The 23,679-nt window shown below is 45.1% G+C and overlaps 1 protein-coding gene across 4 annotated transcripts; it reads right to left on the reverse strand.

Annotated features, from left to right (window-relative positions):
* Positions 1 to 280: 280 nt before the first annotated feature.
* Positions 281 to 23,220, reverse strand: ADCY4 (adenylate cyclase 4). Of its 4 annotated transcripts, none has more exons than XM_027843137.1 (26): positions 23,083 to 23,215; positions 22,277 to 22,500; positions 20,260 to 20,457; positions 19,873 to 20,034; positions 19,562 to 19,711; positions 18,538 to 18,686; positions 18,234 to 18,345; positions 17,835 to 17,962; positions 17,207 to 17,365; positions 16,400 to 16,532; positions 15,775 to 15,951; positions 8,719 to 8,762; positions 8,435 to 8,521; positions 8,160 to 8,229; positions 7,508 to 7,605; positions 5,587 to 5,671; positions 4,856 to 4,993; positions 4,350 to 4,454; positions 3,696 to 3,880; positions 3,403 to 3,487; positions 2,560 to 2,718; positions 2,116 to 2,262; positions 1,668 to 1,775; positions 1,257 to 1,371; positions 599 to 723; positions 281 to 492 (listed from the first exon to the last, which is right to left on the reverse strand). In XM_027843137.1, exons 2-26 carry the CDS (start codon positions 22,433 to 22,435, stop codon positions 349 to 351), a joined length of 3,222 nt encoding a protein of 1,073 aa, XP_027698938.1. In that variant the 5' UTR covers positions 22,436 to 22,500; positions 23,083 to 23,215; the 3' UTR covers positions 281 to 348. The 4 variants fall into 4 exon arrangements, with proteins under 4 accessions (XP_027698938.1, XP_027698937.1, XP_027698940.1 ...); XM_027843136.1 differs by having other exon boundaries at positions 23,067 to 23,215; XM_027843138.1 differs by lacking the exons at positions 281 to 492; positions 1,257 to 1,371 and having other exon boundaries at positions 638 to 723; positions 23,067 to 23,219.
* Between the last annotated feature and the right edge of the window lie 459 nt (positions 23,221 to 23,679).

Consider the following 23,679-nt stretch of genomic DNA (forward strand, 5'->3'; position numbering starts at 1 on the left):
AGGGAAGACAGAACCACAAAGGGACTTCCCGGTTATCCTGAACCAAGGAAAGCAATGTGTATGCCTCAGAATAGAAGCCTTCTCCTTCCTAAGATGGTGAACGAGGCAAGTTGGAATGAGTGAGCGAAGGATCCTTGGCTCTCTCTTTTCCAGGGACTGAGAACTTTCCCCCCTCCCAATCCTCAACTCCATCATCTATCTTTGGGAAGGAACCACCACTTGTTCAGAGGCAGAATGATGAATGCAATGATGTCAGAAAGCAGCAATCAGCACCATTTAATCTAGATGAAGCAGTGTTGTTTTATTGAGTATTTTCGAGGTCAAAGGATTGAGGGGGGAGGGAGTATTTCAGCTAAGCATGGGCCCCATCCTTGCTAATTCTGTGGATAGGAAGTAGGTACGGAGCTGTCCTTTGCCTTTGACCTTGATTACTCCTCGGCTATAGCAGGTGTAACCCAAAGACTGTAGGACCCGGGCTGTCTCCTCAGTTACCTGGAAATGGTGAGAGAGATGGTGGTGGGCTAGGGGTAGGTTCCTGCTTTCTGTGTCCTGTCCCCTGCGTGTTGTCTGCTCATCACATTTCTCCTGCCCCCCTCACCTGGATCTTGCCCAGAACGCCTGTGCTCTCCATTCTGCTAGCCACATTCACAGTGTTGCCCCAGATGTCATACTGTGGTTTCTGTGCTCCAATTACCCCAGCCACGACTGGCCCATGATTCAACCCTGAAATAGGAGGGAGGAATTCTAGCCCCAGGGGAAATTCAGTTGAATACTGGGTAAAATGTGGAGAAATGATATGATTTACAAACCAAACACTAGTTAGGCTCATTCTTTAGCAGAAAAGGTCACTAAGCTATGAACCAAAGCAACACATTATTTAATTAATCAATCAAACATTGGGAAAGGGATTATAGTTGCCAAAAGGACTACATATAAACTCCTCAAGACTTTAGAGGATAGATGTACTTCTCCCACCCCACCTGTGATGATAAGATGTCATCATCCCACAGGTAAAGCCTTGGCCACTCCAACATAGTTATAACTCTGAGTTTCAGGAAAGGGTGAGGAATCAGAGTTGGTCTTCAAAGATATTGGTCTGGTGTCCCTCCCCTAACTCCAGTACAACTGATGCAGGGTGAGCTGGCAAGGAAAGAATGTCCTATGGAAGCCCTAAGGAGATCTGAGAGAGATGGGAGGGAGTATGTGGTGAAAGGAACCTTCTGGGTAGGCTAGAGGAAGGAGTCTGGCACCCTCACCCACACGAAGGCGGAAGTTGTTGAATGAGTGCTTGTTGATGATGTCCAACTTGGCCCCCAGGGCCACTGCAAACTCCACCATAGTGCCTAGGTGGCTGCAACTTCGTTCAGAGTCCTAGCAACAAGTGCAACCCACCAGAATGAACCAGCAAAGGAACAGAGACAGGTTATACCTATGGGATACACTAGTAGGAGTCTGGGGAGAGGTATTTTCTCTAGGATTCACCATTGAGGGAAAATGACATAAAACATATCAATGAAGGAAGAGGGAGGATCACTTCCCATGGATACACCACTAAGGGAAGAGACATAGGCTTCACCCTTGGGATATGACTAAAGGAGGTTGGTCCCAAGGGGCCTCCCAGAGCTGGAAGAACATGCTGGACATGGGGAAGGGAAAGGATAAAATACCTGCTGGGTGTCCTGTCCAGAGGTGGCATTTAACCCTGTAGCTGCCATATATGTGCTGCCAATAGTTTTGATCTTTTCCACACCACTGAACTTGGGTTTAGAGAGTAGCTGTGGGGGAAGGTAGCAGTGTTGCCTAGGAGCCAGATCTCTCTCCCTGTTCTTGTGCCCATCTCTACAGCTGAAGCCCCAGCTTTTGGGAAGGGAGACTGAGATAGAACAGATATGCAATGGGAAGGGAGCTAGGGTAAATGATGAGTATTAGATGAACAGGGTGCTTGTGGGAGAGGAAAGTAGAAGACCCAAATGGGGAATCCCAGAGGGGAAAAGATAGCTCTGCTGGCTGTTGGGAAGGATACAGTAGGTATATAAAGATCAGGAAGACTCAGAAAGGTTTGTGGGAAGTGCTGGGGGATGGGACTTGAGGCTCAAAGGTGGGAAGTTTGTTCACCTCATCAAAGTCTGCAATGATCTCATTGAGCAGCCGAAGACACTCCAGCCCCTCACGGTTGATGTTGGACTCAGAGTAAAACTCCTTGAAGTCAGGGACAGAAGCAAAGAGGACACAGACACACTCATAGGATTGGTGGTAGAGGTCCTGGGTGGGTACGAGAGTCAGAAAAGTGAGGCACATGTCTACCTCAAGTTCCTTGTCTATATGGGATGGTTTCTTCCCCCTGTTTATATACTCCAAGGAATTCTCCCAACCCATCAACTTTTTGATAGATTGGGGGAGGGGGACAGGTAAATTTGGTGAAGTAGTTTGGGGAAGCTAAAGATTAGGGTACACTGCATTGTGATTCTGAGGGTTAAATATCAAGAGCAAGGGCAAAATAAGATCATAGCAGGAAAAAAGAGTTGCTCTATAGTGGTGGTTCTGTGGGGTCAAGATCACCTCATTTCGCCGGTTCTGACCAATGAACTGGGGGGCAACATGTGCAGGTAGTACATTTTCCAGCAGCAGTCGAGTCAGATTCTCCATTGTCTCTGTCTCTTCCCGCTCTTGCCGAAGCTTCTTTTTCCACAGGAAGTCCAATCGGCAATAATACTCATTCTGAGAGTTCACCACCATAGAGGGTGGGGGAAGGGAGGCATCAATTCAGAGAAACCAGGGGCCAAGGTAGGGCTGATCTTCCATGTAAGTAAACAGTGAAAGCAGTCTCATCTGTGATCATCTGGGAGCATTGGGAAGACCATCCCACCTCACACACACACCCTAAAATATATCTCCCCTTTCTCCATGATGCTTAAAATTTCATTTCACAATTAAAGGAAAGGCTTTGGGTATACGTACTTCCCAAAAAAGGTAACAAGGGACTTAAATGTACATTGAGTTGTGACTGATATCATATCCTTTCCTTTTTGGTCTGGGGAAGAGAGGAAAGAGGTTAAGGACACTGGATTCCTGAAGATAGTGAGGAGAGAGGAAATCAGCAATAAGGAAGGGGTGAAGAAAGGTGAACCTGAAATCACCCAGAAGACAAACTCTACCTTCTTTGAAATTTTGCCCTGGGACCAACCCTAGGGAAGGAATATGGATATAGACGATTGGACAGGGACATGATTGAGGGAAATTGAGGGGTGTAGCCAAGGACAAGGAGGATATCAAGTCACAGATATGGGAGACCCAACCTCACCCACTTCTAGGTAAACCCAGAGCACTATGCCGCATCCCCTCTCCCGCCCTCCTCCCTCTATGGAGTTGGGGAGTGCAGAGACTTGAAGCTGGTAGACTGACCTGTCGAGCCAGAGCCAGAAGGGTGAAGAAGAAGACGAAGAAGGAGATGGCACCCATCAGTTTGGGCTCCTTTAGTACCCCAGGCCTGGGGAGGCCACAGGTTAGAGATTCTCATCACACCCCTTCCCTGAGCTTCCCCCATTTTTCAAGCTTGTCGCCACCCTTTTTTTCCTTCTTTCCCACTTGTCAGAATCAGCACCAGGGACAGATCCAGCCAACCCAGGTTTGCCCTTCCTCCCACCCACCAGAATGGTGTTGGCTATCTCCTGGGCTCAATCCTCACGGTTGGGTACCTTTGAGCACTGGGGGTTGGGTAGAGATGGGCAACAAGGCAGTCAGAGAGCCAGGCGTGGGAATGCAAGAAGAGGCTGCAGGAGGTCAACAACCAGAGCAGCAGCAGCAGCAGCTTCAGTTCGAAGTTCATATGCAGAAAGAGGGAGCAGGAGAGGAAGCCCAGCACACAACAATGTATGGAGTACTGGAGACATAGAGGCAGGTGGACATGGTGGTGTCAGTGAAAGGGGAGAGGGTCAGAGGCAGGTCCAAAGGGAGAGATTGCCTCATCTGCAAAAGGGCATGGCACCAGATGATCTCTAAAGTCTCTTCTCTTGACCCTCTGACCCTTATGCCAAAGTGAGTGAGGTGTGTGTATGTGTGTGTACCTTTGGTGCCTTTCTAGTTCTATTCCTTTCTGGCTCCTAAGGTTGTCATTCTCCCCCTTCCTTTACTCCTCCCTTTCCCAGTTCCCATTTCTGTGTATGAACAGAGAACTGAAAAAAGGTTTGGGTTTCTCTAGCTCCCCTCCCCAAACAGGATGAAACTTTGTGGCCAGATTCTTACCCCTTCGATCCTGATTACAAAAGGAGAAATCCTTTACCCAAGGTTAGGAGGTCTGTAAGCTGAGCCTGGGACAGTGGTTACTAGGTGGAGCCAGGTGAAAGACTCACCGGGATGCTGATGAGAGGCAAGGAAGCAGATGTATTCCAGGAGTTGAGAGCCGCAGAAGAGGAATTGGGGGCTGGGAAGGAGCAGTCAGACATTGGCTGAAAGAACTGTTAGAGGAGAGAGGGCTGAGAGAAGAGCAAGAACATTTTCGGAGCACAAAAGTGGTCTGGGATTGGCCCTTAATTGTCCTGGAGTGATGAGTTTGTGTTTCCTGTATTGGTCAAGGTCCTAGTCAAACAGTTTGCTGTTATTAACTGGGGTTGGGGGTGGGTGGGTAGGGGAGAAGGAGTAGCGGGATTAAGGATCTGATAGGAGTGCTAGCAAATTCCCAGTTATCAACCAACCTGTTCTTAGACCTTGATTCTCCACTTTTGCCCTTCCCCTAGAATTAGTTTCTTTCTTTTTTTTTTTTTTTACCCTGTTCCTTCCCTTAGGGAATGAGGTTTCTCTTTTTCTTTACACCCCACCTCCAGGGCCAGTTTTCACCTAGCAGCTCAGGCCTGCTCACCATGTTGACAATGGCCATGGTGAGGACAATAAGGATGGTGGTGGTGCCGAGGGCAACTCGAAGACCAGGCCTCGTGGCTACTGTTCCTGAGAGGGCTGGCAGCCAGTGCAGGAATTTGGGACCCTTCAGGACACACTTCTGGGGAGGAAGGAAGGGAGAAAAACTGAGCTGGATGTGAGACTGTGGCTCTGCCTTCAGGCAAGGTTTTGCCTAGGATTTTTCTCAGCAGGTTCTCTGAGTCCCACACACTCTAATTGCCTCTCTTTTAAATGTTCTGGGACAGAAATAGGAAGTCCTGATCCTACACCCTTGGGATAGTTTATGCCCCAACTCTGTTCCCAGGCCAGCAGGATCTGAGCAGGTTTCTGGAATATCTCTAGGATGCTTAGTTTGATGGGACCAGAATAGGAGCAAAACCCTAGATGAATTCCCTTAGCTAGGGTCAGAACTTCATCCCCTTGTCTAAGTCTCATTTACTTAAGAAAAATAATGAGTCCCAAGTTTAACAGTTTTTAGAGTCGTTTTTCTTTCTTTTTTCCATTCTTCTACTATTTTTATTCCCCTCCCCTGTCCTTTCCCAGTCCATGTACCAAGAAAAATGGATGTGGTCCAAAACAAAGCAAAGCCCCAAACCCCAGGTAAATTTGGAATGAAAAGACCAGCTGGCCCCAGGTTACTGGGGCAGTCTAAACAATAGTTATCTGGTCTGGGGTTCCCTGGTATTCTCTTACCATCAAGTGTTCTGAGAAGCAGATGAAGAGGAGGAGGCAGAAGAGGATGAAGATGATGCCATAAGTGACAGCCAGAACTGGGGGCCTAACAGAGACAGTAATAAACTCTCATGTGATTCTCCTGGGCAATCATCCTGACAGGCTGTCTAGATGGAGCTTTCTGCCTTTGAGAAGGTTCTTGACAATTCAGTTTTGTGTTGTTGAATTACGTGTCCATGAGGGGACACGTGGGTCCAGGTGGAATAGCTGTGGAACCAAAGCTTGGAGTGCAAAGGGGATTAGGGAAGGTCTAGAGCTGGAAAGATAGAAGCAATAGGGGAGCAGAGGCTCATCTTCATCAAAATAACTATGAGCATTTAGACAAATAGTGCTCACAAATCTGTTGAACTGAGTCTTGACTTCTCATCTTACCACTGGACAATAAGTCAGGAGACCAGGGTTCTAGACATTAGGCAGTTTAATTCTCTGAGCCTCAGTTTCCTCATCTGTCAAATGAGTATAATGCTTTTTGGATGGGGCTGTTGTGAGGATCAAATGAGACAATATATGCAAAAGTATTTTTGTAACCATAAAGCACTATAGAAATGGAAGTTATTTTCTGTATTCTACATATTGGAATGTAGAGAACACTAAATTTGGAGTTAGGAAGACCCAAGTTCAAATCTGGTCTCAGGCAATTACTAACTTTGTGATCCTGGTCAAGTTCATTAACCTCTGTCTGACTTAATCTCCTCACTTGTAAAATGGGGATAATACAGATTGCTTGCTGTCTTGGGGAGGGGAGAGGAGAGGGAGGAAGAAAAATTTGGAACTCAAAATCTTATAAAAATGGATGTTAAAAACTATCTTTACATGTAATTGGAAAAAAATAATATTATTTTAAAAAAGAAAGTAACAAAATGAGGATAATAAAATAGAGATAATAATAGCACCTACCACCCAGGGTTGTTGGGAGGATAAAATGAGATATTTGGAAAACACCTTGCAAACCTTAAGGTGCTGTACAAATGCCAGCAATTATTATATTATTACTGTGGTATGGTTGGAGGGGACACTGGATTCTTGAAGACAGGGATCTCTGGCAGATCTCACCAAGTTTTAAAGGCTTTAGGTATGGTCTTGTCACCTGAGGGTTAGGCTAGCTACATTAAAATAAACTTATCAGGGGCAGCTAGGTGGCACAGTGGATAGAGCACTGTCCCTGAAGTCAGGAGGACCTGAGTTCAAATGTGACCTCAGACCAAACACTTGACACTTACTAGCTGTGTGATCCTGGGCAAGTCACTTAACCCCAATTGCCTAATAAATAAATAAATAAACATCATCAGAGAGTTGGCCATGAGGTAAAAAAATTATCATGCCAAGGCAACTCATGAAGACCCACTAAAATGTGGAGAGACTGCATTCTACCCTGATAAAATCTCAGTTCGTTATTAAAGTATATTTACAAGGCTCTTGGGAATATGCAAAATGTGAGGAATAATGATGATGAGTTCCCAAGGTCACCTCAATATTTCCACCTTAGCCACCTGTTTCCCACCTCTTGGTACCTGTCCCCATGGGGAATGAGAAGGCTGAAAGAAAAAGAGGGACAGAAAATGTGGAAGGAGGGAAGAGAGGGCAAGGGGAATCAACAGTTGTAATAACTTCCATTTACATAGGGCTTTACAATCACAAAAAACTTTCATAACAGCCCTCTGAGGGAGGAAGGGCATGTATCATACCCATCTGATGAAGAAGCAACCTAAGGTTTGAGAGTTTAAGTGACTTCCCTGGGGGTCATAGATTTTAGTGGTAGAGTTCTTCTGAATCTAGGCTCAATATTCTTTTCACTACAATGCCTCAGTTGGGGAGAAAAACATTTCCTTTCCTTGCCCAAGTTCCTCTATGGAGGCCTGGGTCAAGAGTAGGAGGAGCTTACCTGTTGGCCACCAGCATCTGAATGATGAAGTTGGAGAGGAAAACCAGAAAGGTACAGGCTGCATAATACTTGAAGGCAGGGAGAGCAGAGAGCCGATACTAAGGGAGAAGGGATTGAGTGTGGAGGTTGAGACAAAGGGATCAATGCTGTTTATCACCTTGAAGGAGTCAAGCTAGCCTAAGATTGACTCACACTATATTCCTTTCCGCCTCATCCATAACCACAATTCATCAGAATATTCCTTCTTTTAGAGGAGAAACTCAGGCCAAGAAGGATATGTATGCCTCATCTGGGTACATAAATTGGTGGAAAGAGAAAGAAGGCTTCTTATGACCAGGCAAGAGATTTTGTGTGTGTGTGTGTGTGTGTGTGTCTGTGTGTGTGTATACAATTCCAAATCAGGTTATAATTAAATGGTATCAAGGTATGAAGCATTAAACATACCTGAAAAAATGTTCCCAACCCAATCCCAGAAACTGTCCTCTGAAGTCAGCACATAGAAGGGGCTTAATCAATAATGGTTGATTGACTAGTCCATGACTAGGCATGGGCAAGGACTTTGAGTCAACTGGCCAGGGAGTTCTTTAGGGGTCTTTGAGTCATCCCCTTGGTATCCGCCTTCACCTCTCCCTTAGATTCAGCCCTCCCATACCTCCTTCTCCATCTCTTTCTCCCGGAAGTACAAGGTGAGTGGGCTGAAGTCCTTGGATCGTTTCCACTGTCTGGAGAAGAGGGTAGGGTTGAGGCACAGAAAAATGTGAGCTGGTCATAGAAGTTAGCTTTTTATCTAAACTGCGGTCAAGGATAGATGTCCTACTTTCTCACAATCACTCTAGTCACATAGAAATGCACCATCCCACCAATCTCGCCATCCCTTGCTCCCTCAATATCAGGAGTGCTGAGATTTAGGCTCTGATTTCTACTTACCTCTGGGAATTGAGCTGTTCGATGACTTGAAAGAATTTCTCATCCCCAGTGTCCAGTTCATCTTCAAGTCCCCTAGGGGTTCTGGTCCTGTTGGGGGGAGACCTCAACCCATCACCAGAGAAACTGTCTTGTTACCCTCATGTTTCTGTGCTAAACTGGTGTTATTGTGTGGTAAGAACATAGGATCATGGAGATTTGTTTCAGTTCCCTATACTTTCAGCTACCTCTGCCCTTATCCCAGCTCCCTAGGCCAGTCAAGTTATGTGTATTGGGCTTCTTCTCACCGGTCCAGGCTCCTCTGAGGACCCAGGGAGGTTAAGGCATTTTCCTGTTAGGGGAAAACAAAGGGAATTAAAAAACTCTTAGCAACATCCCTCAGTTCTGTACGCAGCAATATAAGATGTAAGTTTCAAGTTAAAAAACAATCACTAATGCCTCCAGTCAAGATGGCCTACTTCCCCCCACTTTTTGTTCTCCTTTCCCACTGCTAGACTGATGAGGGCTTCCTGGGGAAAGAGAAGGTTCACAAGTGCCTCTTTATTCCAGTGTCATGTACCTGGGAAGTCCTTTTTGATGTCTGACTTTTACTTGTCCTGCTGCTGCCTGGGGTTGCTCTGCTATAGCATAAGGGTGTCAAGGGAAGGAACAATTTTTCATTTTGTTTTTGTATCCCCAGCACCTAGCACAGTACTTAATACATGCTTGTTGGTTCGGACCTTTGGCTGATTTTGTTTACCTTTGAGTACCTTTAAGTCATTGGATTTTTAGTGTTTCAAGGGCTTAGGTGCCTTACTGTGTCAGGAAATAAACCTCAGAAGATTGCCTTTCCCAAAGTAGGTAGCTGAGGGAGAGAGACAGCGCTCAGTAGTAAAAGTGGGATGAACAGAGATAGTCTCAGCTCCTGGCCTGGTCATTTTTTCAAATTCCAGTCCCATATTTCCTAGGATATCTTTGCCCATATATCCCACCAGCATTTTAAATGTAGCATTCTCCAAACTGAATTCATTATCTTTCTCTTACCAACCATCGCTACTCTCAACATTTTCCATTCCCTCAGTGGTACCATATTTGGTCCAGCCTCCTAAATTCAAGACCTCAATATCATCTTTGACTTTACTCTCTCTCTCCGTATCCACTTAGTTGCCAAATCCTTTCAAGTCTTATTTGTATTATCTCCCATACCCATCCTTTAATTTCCATTTCCATTGCTATCACCCTAATTAAGGTCCTTTATTACCTTTTTTTTTTAAAAAAACAATTATTTTTATTTTGAACAAATCTGAAGTGGTTAAAATAAGAAGAGAAATAGGTAACTAAGAAAAAATCTTTATAGGAAGTTTCTCTGATAAAATCTTGTATCCAAGATATATGTGGAATGAATTCAAATTGATAAGACTAAGAGCCATTCTAGAACAGATAAATGGCCAAAAGATATGAAAGGCAATTTTCAAAGGAAGAAATCTAAGCTATCAGCAACCACATAAAAAAAAAAACTCCAAATCATTAATAGCTAGAGAAACGCAAATTAAAGAAACTTCGAGGTTCCAACCTCACATCCTTCAGACTGGCAAAAAATGACAGAAGAGGAAAATGACAAATGTTGGAGTGGCTGCAGGAAAACAGGCACACTAATGTACTGCTGATGGAGCTATGGATTATTTGAGCCATTGTAGAAAGTAATTTGGAACTATACGCCAACAGTCACTAAACTGTATACCCTTTCACCTAGCAATCCCACTTCTAAGATACCAGAAAGAGATTAAAGAAAGAGGAAAAGTGCTTATCTGTATAGCAGCTCTTTCCATAGTAGCTAGACATTGGAAATTAAGGGCATGTCCTCTTATTGGGAAATGGCTCAGTAAATTGTGGTATATGAATGCAATGGAATGTTGTTGTGTCATAGAAATGAAGAAATAGACAGTTTCAAAGGCAACTGGGTAGGGAAGGAGGAAGGAACAGAAAAACGTTTATATAGTGCCTCCTATGTTTCAGGCACTGTGCTTTTACAAATGTTATTTCATTTGATCCTCACAATAATCCTGTGAGGTAGATGCTATTATTATCCCCATCATTGCAGTTGAGGAAACTAAGGGAAGAGAGGTTAAGAGACTTGCTTAGGGTCAGACAGCTAGTAAGTATCTGAGACCAAACTGGAACTCAGGTCTTTCTGACTCCAGGTCCAGTACTCTATCCAGCTGCCAGGAAAACCTCTAAAAACTAACATATTGAAGTAAGCAGAACTAGGAGAATGATTTATTCAATGATAACAACATGATAAAGAAAAACAACTTTGAAAGACTTTAGAACTTTGATCAATGCAATGATAAACTAAGAGTCCAAAAGAATGAAGATGAAACATGCAATTCGCTTCTTGATATAGAGGTCACCAAAATTAAAATGCAGAAGGAGATACATGTTTTTAAACATGACCAATGTGGGAATTTGTTTTGCTGGATTATGCAGCTTTGTATATATTTTATGAATATATACAAATATATACAAATGAAAGGTTTTATATATTTTTATTTACTTAAGGAGGGGGATAGTGGAAGAGAGAGAATAGTAAAAGAAAAAACCCAAATGATATTTATTATTTTATTTTCATATAATTGGCTACTGCGCAGTGGTGTTGCTTTGAATTAAAACTCAGGCAATAAACCAGGCATGGGAAACCTGTGGCCTCAAGGCCATATGTGGCCCTCTATGTCCTTGGGTGTGGCATTTTGACTGAGTCCAAGTTTTGCAGAATAAATCCTTTTATTAAGGGATTTGTTCTGTGAAGTTTTAATTCTGTCAAAGGGCTGCACTTGAGGACTAGAGGGCCACATGTGACCTTAAGGCCGCAGGTTCCCCACCCCTATACTAAAACAACACTGCCAAAGAGGAATGGTGAAAATATATTATATCATCTTGCTACTAATATACACATGCATATATGTATATACACACATATATATATACACATATATATACATATATATATACACACATATATATATTTCATATATACATATATATTTCAATATACTATCTTAATGGGATAGGTCTGCTATTGATATTATGACTATTGGGAATGTATGAAAAAAATAATGTGTTAAGCATATAGGATTTAAATCATTGAATTACTAAGACACATGTACTATGTAATAACAATCTTTTTTTAAAAAGAAAAGCATGAAATACTGAAAAAAAGTTTGAGGGGACAGTGGGAATTGAATTCAGGACTGGAGATGTCTGGAGGGGATGATACAAGGGTTGATGCTATTCTAGAATATGACAAAGTAAGATAATCACATTGATGCCCTTTGTTTTGATACTGAAACTACTTAAACAATTGCATAAATGTGACATTATTATTATAATACTTCTAATCCTCCCCTTCCTTATTATGAGGGCAAAATAATGGGAATGCTGACCCCAATCCACACATGGCCTCTTATGACTACCTGGGATTACCAAGAGGACAGAAAACAGGACCAAGCCCAAGTCATTCCTTTCAGGAATATGGCAGAACCCAGACCAAACATAAAGTCCAAAGTCAGGAAGTAACATTGGAAGAATTAACAAGCAAAAAAAAGGATACTACCAAAAAGAGTTTTTATAGCAATGACAATGTTCAAGGTGGAAACCCAGAAGAAGAATATAATTCCAAAACATCTACAAGCAAAGAAAAACACAGCTTGGGCATGAGTTCAACTAGAATGCCTGAAAGAGATAAAGCAAGAGGGTTTTTTTTTAAGGGTTAAACATCATTTCATAAATGAAATGAGAGGGGAGACAGAGTCAAGATGGCAGAGAAAAGGCAGGGACTAGCCTGAGCTCTCCCTAAAATCCCTCCAAACAAATAATGCCTCAAAACAAATTCTAAAGCAGCAGAACCCATGAAAGGACAGAGTGAAATAATTTTCCAGACCAAGACAACCTAGAAGGTCAGAAGAACAGGTCTATCACATGGGGTGAGAGTGGAACACAGTCTGATGCTGACAGCTCCCCAGAAAACCAGCAGTACGCCCTAGGGGTGACTGAATCAGTGGCAGCAGTAGTGGTTTCTAGACTTCTCAGCACACAGATGGTAAGGGGTCAGACAACTGGTCAGAAGGAGGTTATAGGGGTCCCTTTGCTGGCACCAGGGTCAGGACTCTGTTGCATTGCCCATACTTGGATCTGGGTCAGTCTTAAGTCTGTCTCTGGGTGAGGAGGAGCACTAGTACACCAGAACTTGTGGCCACAGGGGAGCTGGGACTCTGATTCAGGGTGGAAAAAACTGTTGTTGCTCACAGATCAGAGCACAGAACAGGAGAGTAATAAACACACCTCTCCCTAGATCATACCACCTTGGAAGAACTGAAAACTTACAGGTTCCCAGGATTACCTCTGAAAACAGTTGCACAAAAAAACCTGAAGCTTGGGACAGTGCCCTCTCCACTCTGGAAGCAGAGCCCTACATTTAAAAGTCATGAAATAGGCTGGAAAAAATGAGCAAACAGCAGAAAAAAATCCTGATTACAGAAAGTATATAAACTTTAATTATAGAAAGTACACCACAAACTCAGAAGACAACAAAGTCAAAACTCCTACATCCACAGCCTCAAAGAAAAATATGAATTGGCCCCAGGCCATGGAAGAGCTCAAAAAGGATTTTAAAAATGAAGTATCTCTAGAGACGTAGAGGAAAAATTGGGAAGAGAAATGAAAGTCATGCTAGAAAATCATGAAAAAAGACTCAATAGCTTGATGAAAGAGGTGCAAAAAATACTGAAGAAAATAACACCTTAAAACCAGAATAGACCAAATAGTAAAAGAGATACAAAAATCCAATGAAGAGAAGAATGCCTTGAAAAGCAGAATTGGCCTAATGGAAAAAGATTATAAAAATTCACTGAAAAGAAGAACTCCATAAATGAAATGAATGCTAGAGGAAACAATTGAAAAAGAAATGAAAGCACCAGGGGAAAATTGGAAAAGAAATGTTAGCTATTAAAGAAACGATTGTAAAGGGAATGAACAGTTTTGGCAAAAAATGTATAAAACCTTAACCAAATGACAGACTCCTTGGAAATTAGAATAAACCAAATAGATATTAATGACTCCATGAGACAAAGTCAAAAGACTGGAAAAAAAAACTGGAAGAAAATATAAGATATCTCATAAACAACTGATCTGGGAAAACAGATTAAGGAGAGAGAATTTAAGAATCTTGAACTACCTGAAAGCCATGACCAAAAAAAGAAATTATTTCAAGAAATGATAAAAGTGCCCAGATCTCTTAGAAACTGAGGGCAAAGTGGAAATAAAATCCACCAATCAGTCACCTCTTAAAAGTAACCTCCATGTGAAAACTCCTAGGTACAAATAGCCCAGATTCAGACTCTCCAGGTCAAAGAAAAAATACTTCAAGAAGACAGGAAGAATTAAAGTTCTGATGAACCACACTTAGCAACTATCACTCTAAAGAAGCAGAGAACTTAGATTACAGTATTCCAAAAGGCAAAAGATGATGACTTACAACCAAGAATAACTTACCCAGTAAAATTGAATATAATCCTGGGGAGGGGGAGATACACTTTTTTTTTGTTTTGTTTTGAGGTAATTGGGGTTAAGCAACTTGCCCAGGGTCACACAGCTAGTAAGTGTTAAGTGTTTGGTCTGAGGCCGGATTTGAACTCAGGTCCTCCTGACTTCAAGGCCAGTGCTCTATCCACTGTACCACCTACCTGCCCTAGGGAATACACTTTTAATGAAATAGAGAACTTCCAAACATTTTTGATAAAAAAAGGCCAGAACTGCACAGAAACTTTGAAAAATACACAGGGGTCAAGAGAAATGTAAAAAGATAAATCTGAGTGAGAAGTCATAATAGACTAAACAAGGATGGATTGTTTACACTCTAATAAGGGGACATGATACATGGTTCCCTCCAAACCCTGTCATCATCAGGGATTATAGAGGGAGTCTAATAAGACAGGGGGCATAGGTGTGCTTTTTATTTAAAGTTGGATGATCTTAAAAGAAGAGAGGAAAGGGAGGGGGAGAAGAACAGAATGGGGGGAAGGAAGGGAAAGGGTGGGGAAAATTATCTCATAATTTGTGTGAGCAAGTAGAAGACTTCAAACAAGAAGGAAAAGGTGAAGGGAACAGGGGACACTTGAACCTCATTTTTATTTGAGTTGGTCAAATGAGGGAAAAATACCATAGACCACTGTGTTTCATTCAACAGGGAAACAAGAGTGAAAAGGAAGAAAAGAAAGGAGAGTAAGAGGGAGGATAGATTGAGGGAAGGAGTACTCCTAAACAAAATAAATTCTAACTAAGGAGACTGGATCTCAAAGAGGGGTTTAAGATAAAAGAAAGAATGGATAAGAACCTATGACTGGACTCTGAGTAAAGGAAAGAGAAGGTGGCAGGAAAGGAGAAGCAGATTGTATCAAACCTAGAGCAATGCTGCGAAGCTCACTATTTCTTTCACTCCACCCTCTGACGGTGAGGAAACTGATCAATATAGTGACTAATCATGATTCCAGAAGATGCATAATGAAACTTGACACCTACCTCTGGATAGACAGTTAATAGACTCAGGATGCACATTGAGACATATTTTTTTGGACATGGCCAATGTGAGAATTTGTTTTGCTTGATTATGCATATTTATTAAAATGGTTTTGTTTTTATTTTGTAAAAATATTGGGGAAATAGGGTACAAATAATGCAATTTGCAGTGGCCTCATCATTCTTATCCTCCTCCTCTGAGGAGATTGCTGTGAAAATCTTATCTCTTCTAAGAAAGACTGCTAAAAAAGGCTCCTATTTTTTTTAAACTGCAACAGACGGTATTTGAATTAAACAGAAACATTTCCTGATAGGAAGGGGTGTGTAATGCTGAAACTAGCAACCCAGGCAAACAGTGGCATCTGTCTCTGTACATTTGTCTAGTCTGGAGAAAGGAATATCCCAACTGAAGGTGAAAGTGGAGCTGGAAGGGAATTGAGATCATGCCTGAGAAGCTCAGCCAGCTATGAGGGTTTAGGACTTGGGAATCTTTGCTGAGGTGATCTTAGAAGCCAGGTAGAAAGCAGTGAACTTTGCTCTTTTCCTGGAAGAGCAGATTAAGGTCTGGCTTAATCCCCCTGGAGGGAGAACTCAGAATCTTGGGATATTAGAAGGCATCAAAAGTTACAATAGGGAGGCAAGGTCTCTTGAGAAGTATGGGGGTATGTAGGGGCCTGAAGGCACAGGCATGTGGATGAACAGTATTGAGAGAAGGGATATATGTTCCAATGATGACAATGGAGGGATCTATCCCAGGAAGAGACTAAGGTGCCCAGATACAGAAATGGACATACCGGAAGAGGGGGTGATGTGGGCACAGGGCTGTCCAGGTGGCTGAGGTGGGCAAAAGGCTTGGCTGCACCCCAGGACTCCAAGTATCGAGTCATCAGAAGTGATGGACGCATTTTGGGTCCCTCAGGAGGGGACAGGGGTCCTCCTGCAGTTACTTCCTCTTCTTCTTCCTCCTCTGCCTGGAAGATTTCAAACGAAGGTGGGTTGATGGCAAGACCCCTCCATCATTATGCCACACCCCCAGCTCAGATTCCTCAGGGCATGGAAGAAGCCTAATTCTCTTAAGTCTTTTGCCCATTCTGCTTCAGATTCTGGCAATGTATCTCTGATGGAAGTCAAGAGAAAGGGCTTAATTGGATCTGGTGCTGTCTGTAATCATAAGGTTTTAGAGCTGGAAGGGAAGTTAGAGGTCATCTAGAGTGATGTCTCCATTTTACAATGAAGAAGCTTTAGAAAGAGATGTTATTTGCTCAAGGTCACAAATGATAATAAGTGGAACAACAGGAATTTGATGTAGGTAATTTAATTCCAAATCCAGGACTCTTTTTCACTCTGCCACCACACTTCAGGAACTCAATTAGTCTATGTCTTATCAGCTGGGCTGATGGCTGGAATGGGAGATCTCACCCTTGGGTCAATGACCAGGTAGGTGGGCTCCCCAAGCTCCCGGAGATATGGGTCCCGATGCCCTGGGGCTGCATCCTCCACAGCATAAGCCCCTCCCAACAGGGCCAGGGTTGCCCCTGTGATGTGCACTCGACTTGGGGGGGGGGAGAGAAGAAGGGAGAGTGGAGTGTCAGTAGCCCCAGCCTTCTTATTCATCCACTGCAAAAATAACAGAATCTTAACAGTTGGGAGAGACCTAAGAGGTTACAGTATCATAAATCTGGAGCTGGAAAGGACCTCAGAAGTCAGTCCAAATCCCTCCTTTTACAGATCATCTTGACCAACTTCCACCTAAAATGTTCATTCCACAAATATTTACTGAAGCACCTGCTATATACAAGGTACTTGTATTTGGCCTAGGAACTCTGTGCCCAGGCCTCCAACCACCCTACCTGCTATTCCTCCCACCCTATTCTCCAGTCCCTTCCTTCCAATAATAAGCTCCTCCCCTTAGTCACTCTGCCTCTGCTCTGGCTGTATACACATTCATATATACACATATACACACATTTATACTGTACACACAGTCATATATACTAAGTACATGTGCATATATGCTATATACAGATATACATATACTATATATTCTCTCTCTATACACACATACTGTTCACTTATAGGGGATATATTGGGTGGTGAGGTGGGCCTGGGTTGGTGGGGACAGAGGCTTGTCTTAAGCTCAGAATTTTCTAGACACAGCTCTGTTCCCATTGCCTCTTTCAGCCTGAGCTTGTGTCTGGGTCCCTAGAATGGAGCTGACCCACTCACCCTGGCACTCCACCTGCCTCCATGTGGTTGGCCAGGGTCACATCATGGGACCAGACATCGTATTGCCACTTCTGAAGCCCGATGACACCGCAGAGCACGCTGCCCGAGTGCACGCCCACACGCATGTTGATATCTACTCCAGTGGCTGCCCGAAGCTTCCTAGGGAAGGGCAGAAAGAGGGTGGGCTCAGCCCTGGGCTTAATCTGAGCACAGATCCTCTCCCTGAGGCATCAGTTCTGATTTTGCCTAAGCCATGCCCCCTACTCAGATTGAAGGGCTTCTTCACCCTAAGGGGGGCGGAGAGGAACCTTTGGCCTGGAGGCCACATGTGGCTCTCTAGGTCCTCAGGTGTAGCCTTTTGATTGAGTCCAAGTTTTACAAAACAAATTCTTTTATTAAGTGGGTTTGTTCTGCGAAGTTTGGATTCAGTCAAAGAGCTGCACTTGAGGACCTAGAGGTTCATATGTGCCCTCCAGGCCGCAGGTTCCCCACCCCTGAGCAGCCTAGTGTAAGCCCAACATTCCCCAATAGTCCACCTTCCCTCACTGGACCCCAGGCCTTAAGATTTCTGGGTTTCCTGTTCTTTCCTATTCTTCAGTCCACCCCACGGTGTCTCTCAAGCACTGACCGGATGGCTCGGCACATGTCCAGCCCCATGCGCACACAGTTGAGTGCATGGTCCGGCAGAGAGAGTGGCAGACCAGACACACAATAGTAACAGTCTCCCAGAATCTTAATCCGCATGCACTCGTGCTCCTGGCAGGGAAGAAGGGGTGGGGGAGACACATGACATGGCCAACAGATTAGAAGCAACAAGAGGAAAGAGGGGCAGGAGATTGACTAACGGGGATGACTTGGAGTGTTGGGGTTGGGATGGGGAGCAGGCTGCAGTTCCCAAATATCAGGAGGTCTCTCAGAGTTGGGAATCTCTGAGGGAGTGAGTGTCTGGGGGCCTAGATGTGGCTGAAGTGGGATCTCAGAAGGTTAAGAGGTCTTTCTAAGGCATGAGTCCCTCACCAGCTCTGACCTTGGCGATCTGATCGAACTTGCCAAAGAGTTCATTCAGCATGAGCACCAGTTCCTTGGGAGAGCATTCACTGGCCAGTCGAGTAAAGCCAACAATGTCAGCATACAGCACACTGAGGTAGGATGTGGGGGATGGAAATTAGAACCTACAGAGTGCCTGCATTCCCTCTTCTCTTTTCCTTTTTCCCTTTATCTACTCCTCCCCTTCACCCCAGCCAACTCATCTGCACATTCTGTCTATGTCTGTCTCTGTGTCTCTGTGTCTCTGTCTCTGTCACTGTCTGTCTGTCCGTCTGTCAGCATACCTGACACCCTGATGCCTCTTCACATACAAACTGTGAAAGTTGTTGGTGCCCTCAGGCCGGGGACCTTGCCCAGCCTGGAGCCGTGCCATGATCTCAGCCTTCATTTCCCTGGCCAAGTAAGCCGGCAGAATGGACAGCAGGAGATGTTCCTAGAATGTAAGCAAGTTCTTTGAGGCCAGAAATGGTTTGGTTTTTTCGTTTTCCTTCTTTCTGTCTTCAACACCTAGAGTAGTGCTTGTCATAAAGCAGGCAAAATGCTTGTTGAGTTGAATGAGCCATGGGCATTGTTCTCCTTTTGCACCAAATTTCTGAATCTCTGAATACTGTTCCCCTCAAATACTAGTCCAACACTGTGTCCCCTCCAACTCTGCTCCCCTTGCAAAACACTGCTCCTGTCAAATACTTTATTTCACCTGCGTAATAATGGTATCTTGCATTCATTTATCACTTTAAGGATTTTTTTGTTGTTGTTGTTGCTGAGTCGTCTCCGACTCTTTGTGACCTTATTTGGGGTTTTCTTGGCAAAGATACTGGACTGGTTTCCCATTTCCTTCTCCAGCTCATTTTCCAGATGAGGAAACTGAGGCAAACAGGGTTAAATGATTTGCTCAGGGTTACACAGCTAATAAGTGTGTGAGGTCAAATTTGAACTCAGGTCTTCCTGACTCCAGGCCCTGCGCTCTATCCACTTCACCACCTAGCTGCCAAGGTTTATAAAATACCTAATATTCGAGATTTGCTACAAGCCTGTGGGTTAGCTCTTTGAATCTTATTATCTCCATTTCATACTTGCAAGAACCTCAGAGAATGACTCACTCAAAGTCTCAGTGGCAGAGCCTGCATGCCAACCCAGGTCTCCTGACTCCAAAACCAGTGCTCTTTCCATACATCACTCCTGACCACACTCAGTAGTAAGTAATCGCTGTCCACAATTCCCCGGACCCTGGTCCTCCGACAGTAACTCTCCCAACATTGATCTGTCCCTCCCACTGCCAGGTCCCTGGTCTTCGGCCCCAGGTCTGACCTGGTGTCTCTTCTCCGAATCCAGTCGCCTCCTCGAGTGCAGGGAGCTCAGAGCCTCGCGGAACGTGGCCCGAAGCGCACGCTCCATTAGTGCCTTGTGATAGGCTCCTGCAGCATTCCCGCACAAGAACAGCACGGCATTGGCAGCCAACTACAGTGCGATAAAGGGATCAGAGTGTAGGGCAGTGTTAAAGACTGGGGCCTGAGAATAGCCTGAGAGGGAGCAATCTCAGCCAAATCCTAGGGAACCTGGTCCCTGGACTAGGGAGCTGTCCAGAGCTCCCGATTTTCTATGGTCCTGATGGCTCTCACCTGAGGGAGAAGGTGGGGCTGGGCGTCAGGCTGAGGTCCAAGGTACAGCCCAAGGACCAGGAGGTGGGAGAAAGAAGAGGCAAAGCCGGCTGCAGCTGCGTCCCGCATACCCAGAGGCAGCATTGTGTACACGGTGAAGATGATGAAGAGGAAGAAAGATACCTGAGACGGAGGACAAAAGAAAGAAGGGATGCTCCCAGATGTCCCGATGATGTCCATAGAACCCCTGGGCGTCCAACAGACTTATTTTCTTTCACCTGTAGGAGCAGTTCCACCCTGCCTCTGTGATTTGCCTTCAAACCCCCCTTCCTGCCGCCCCAGCTGACCTCCTGGTTTAGTTTTGTTTCCCAGCTTCCCCTCCCTCGTAAAGGCTCACTCCCCTCTGACCTGGTCCCAGGCGCTGACCACACCTCCAGTGAACAGGAAGCTGTGGCCCAGGGCCAGTAGGGAGGCCCACACGAGGCCTGATACCGGGCGGGTCCAACGCTGCAGACGCCGCTCGCGGGAAGCCAAACAGAGCAGCAGCACAAAGCCTCCGAGTGCGCACAGCACCCCAGCCAGGAAGGCTGGGTCTGAGCCCAGTGCCTATGAGAAGATAATGGGGCCTAAGACCTGTGGGAGGTGTAAACTGGAGAAAAATAACCTAGTTGGAACTGGGGGTGTAAGGAACCGGGGAGAAACAGGCTGGATGAAAGAGAAGGATGCTCAAAAAAGTAAATTGAAAACTAAAAAGCAGCTGGACAACTTTGAGTGTTATTTACATCTCATTATTTTAAATACAGAATCACCCAAGGTCTTTACTTGTTTTCAGCTTGCCCTTAACTCCTAAGCAAAAATTGAGGAGTTGTCTTGAAACTTGCTTAGGGTAAACACCAGGTGTGGCTGGTAAGGATGCTGACTGGTGGACCTTTTCTGTAGTTTAATTAATCTTGTCCGAGCTCCACTTGGATTCTTGTGGTTGTTCAGTCCTTTCAGTCGTAACTGAGTCTTTGTGACCCTATTTGGGGTTTTCTTGGTAAAGATACTGGGGTGGTTTGCTGTCTTCCTTCTCCACCTCATTTTACAGATAAGGAACTGAGGCAAACAGGATTGAGTGACTTGCCCAGGGTCACACAACTAATAAATGTCTGAGGCTGGATTTGAATTCATTAAGATGAGTCTTCCTACCTTCAGGCCTGACACTCTATCCACTGTGCTACTTACCTGCCCCACTCGGACTCTTACCTGCCCTGAAATCTTGTCCATCCTTCCTTCTCCTGCTCTCCTCTCCCAAGACTTCCTAGTTTAATCTAGGTAATAAGACTATCCATCTAGAGCTGAAAGGGACCTCAGAATCCATCTAGTCCAACACTAATATTTTGTAGACAAGAAATTAAAAGCCCCAGGAGGTTAAGTGATTTGTCCAAGTCATGCAAAGTAGTGAAGACTAACCTTGAGACGTCAAGACCTAGGTTCTCCGACTCCAGAGGCAGTTTGCCATTTCTGTTGTACTACCCTGGTATAGCATATTGGAAAGAGATCTAGTACCCAGAGGAATCCAGATTCCAGTATGAATTCTGTCACTTACTGAGTAGCCTTGGGCAAAGGACAACTTTCTCTTGATTTCCTTTATGAGGCTAGAGAAAGTGGACAAGGTCCTTAAGGTCCTTCCAGCTCTTTGTGCCTTCCCTCTGTTGGTTTTCTCCAATTTATCCTGTATATAGTTTGTACACAGTTGTTTGCAAGTTGTCGCTCCACTTAGATTGTGAGCTATAGCAGGTATTGTCTTCTGTCTTTTATCATTATTATTATTATTATTTTTATCCCCAGGGCTTAGTACTGAACCTGGCTTAGAAGAGGTGCTTAATAAATGTTTATTGACTGCCTCTGCTCCCAACCCAATTGCCCTCAAACCAGTTGGAGGGAAAATAAAGCAGAAAACAGAGATTAGTATTTGAATTTGGAGATGCAGGATGATTGTTTCTTTGGAATGGAGTTGGGGTGAGCTTAGGGACTGTGTGAGAGGAAAATCCGTTAGATATATTTGCCATTTGAGACTGGCTGTGGGTACAACTGCCCCTATGAGGGCCTTAAGAGGGAAAGAAAACCAGGAAATGGATTTCCCAGGGGCCAGGGTGGAATTCCCCTCCTGGAAAAATGTAAAACCTGGCAAAAGATTGATCCTGGCGTATAGATGCATAGTCACCCAACCCCAACATATTACAGATGACAAAACTGAGGCCCAGAGTCCCAGGCTAGTTATTGGTAGGGTCCTAAACCCAGAATCAACCTTTTCCTCTTAATCAACTTCACCAAACCACAAGACAATCTGTTAGATTCCCAGCCCCTTTGCCTCTACTGGAGGCTGGAAGGACAGAAAACCCGGAGTACGATCTCCTATCTGGGCAAAGGGGTCCCTCCTCACCCGACCGCTGGCCCAAGTGACTGCAAGCAGAGCAAGAAGCGTGGAAATCACTATGGCCAGCAGCAGTAGTAACAGCGGGAACTGCTGGCTCAGGCTGTAATAAGTCTCGTAGAACAGATCTTCGCTGGGGGGAGGCCGGGGGCTGAAGAGGCGGGGCATGGTCTCTTCACCCTCACCCCCTATCCTAAATGGCCCAAAGTCACAGTGGGGCTCCGAGGGAACAGCTGGAAGATGGAGAAGGGGAGGAGGAAGAAATTGACAGTTTACTCCCTCCAAGAGAAAAAGAGACGCCCCCCCCCCCCCGCCCCAGTCGCTTACTGCTCTTTGCTCACCTCCCTTTGATTCTCAACTGTACTGTGGACTCTTTCCCAGTAGCTCCCCAGTACTCCCATCTATTTTCTCCCCTAGCACCTCTTCTTCCACCTCTCTCCCCAGCTCAGACCCCTTTTGCACCATCTTTCCATTCCCCAGCTTATTTCTCTGTTTCACTTTCTAGTATTTCTCTCATTTCTATCCCGGCCACTCTCCCGCAGTCCCTCATACCTTCTAACCTCAATCCTGTCCTCCACCTAGCCCCAGGTTTTCACCTCCTTGGTCCCCTTGGCCTTCCTTCCCTCCTGAACCTCCTCCCCCTCTCCCTTTTAGGGTTTTATCTAGTGACCCGAAGTCTCCACGATGTCAGGTCATTATTTGCTTGGAGAGGAGGGCAGGCCCTGGAAAAGAGGACAAGAGTGGGAACAAAACGGGAGGTGGTCCCAGAGTTTCCCCTCTTACTCATCTCTATACTCACTGCGTGGTGCCCCTACAGGGGTTAGTGCAGAAGAACCGGGGAAAGACCTGAGGAGTTCTACAGCAGGGAAAACGAAGCTGGGATGGTAGTGGCCAGGGACCCAGGGGCTACAAGCTCTTCCCGGCGCCACAGCCGCCTCCCACTTCCCCGACGGGGCAGCTGAGCCCCTCCCAGTCTCTGAGTCTTACCCTTCTTCCACCCCCCTCATACATCTCTGAATTGTTACCCCCTAACACACAGCCACCTCCTTCTCGCCTGTTCCCCGCTCCCCCCTCCCTTCCGTTCTCTTAGAAAAGGGAGATGCGAGGCAGCTGGAGAGGCCTCCGGGGAGGGGCTGGTGCGACTGGGGCTAGGAGCCAGGATGTGCGGCTGGACATTGAGGTTTAGAGTCTCCGTGGGGAGAGACTGGGTCTTGAGTCCAAGTTGGATTTAGGATCTGCATAGGATTCAGAGAGCTGGTTTCAGGTATGGAGAGGCCAATTACCCCCTTCCCACCTCCACCGCATCTCAGTCTCCTAGCACTTGTGACCGCAGCTGAATTATTGATGCTCCTGTCTGCGCAGGGCTAAGGGACTCTAGGGAAAGAATGGTGAAGGCAGGAGATTGTAAATGC

The sequence above is a fragment of the Vombatus ursinus genome, unplaced genomic scaffold (assembly GCF_900497805.2).
Source record: "Vombatus ursinus unplaced genomic scaffold, bare-nosed wombat genome assembly UNPS02014894.1, whole genome shotgun sequence".
NCBI classification, from domain to species: domain Eukaryota; kingdom Metazoa; phylum Chordata; class Mammalia; order Diprotodontia; family Vombatidae; genus Vombatus; species Vombatus ursinus.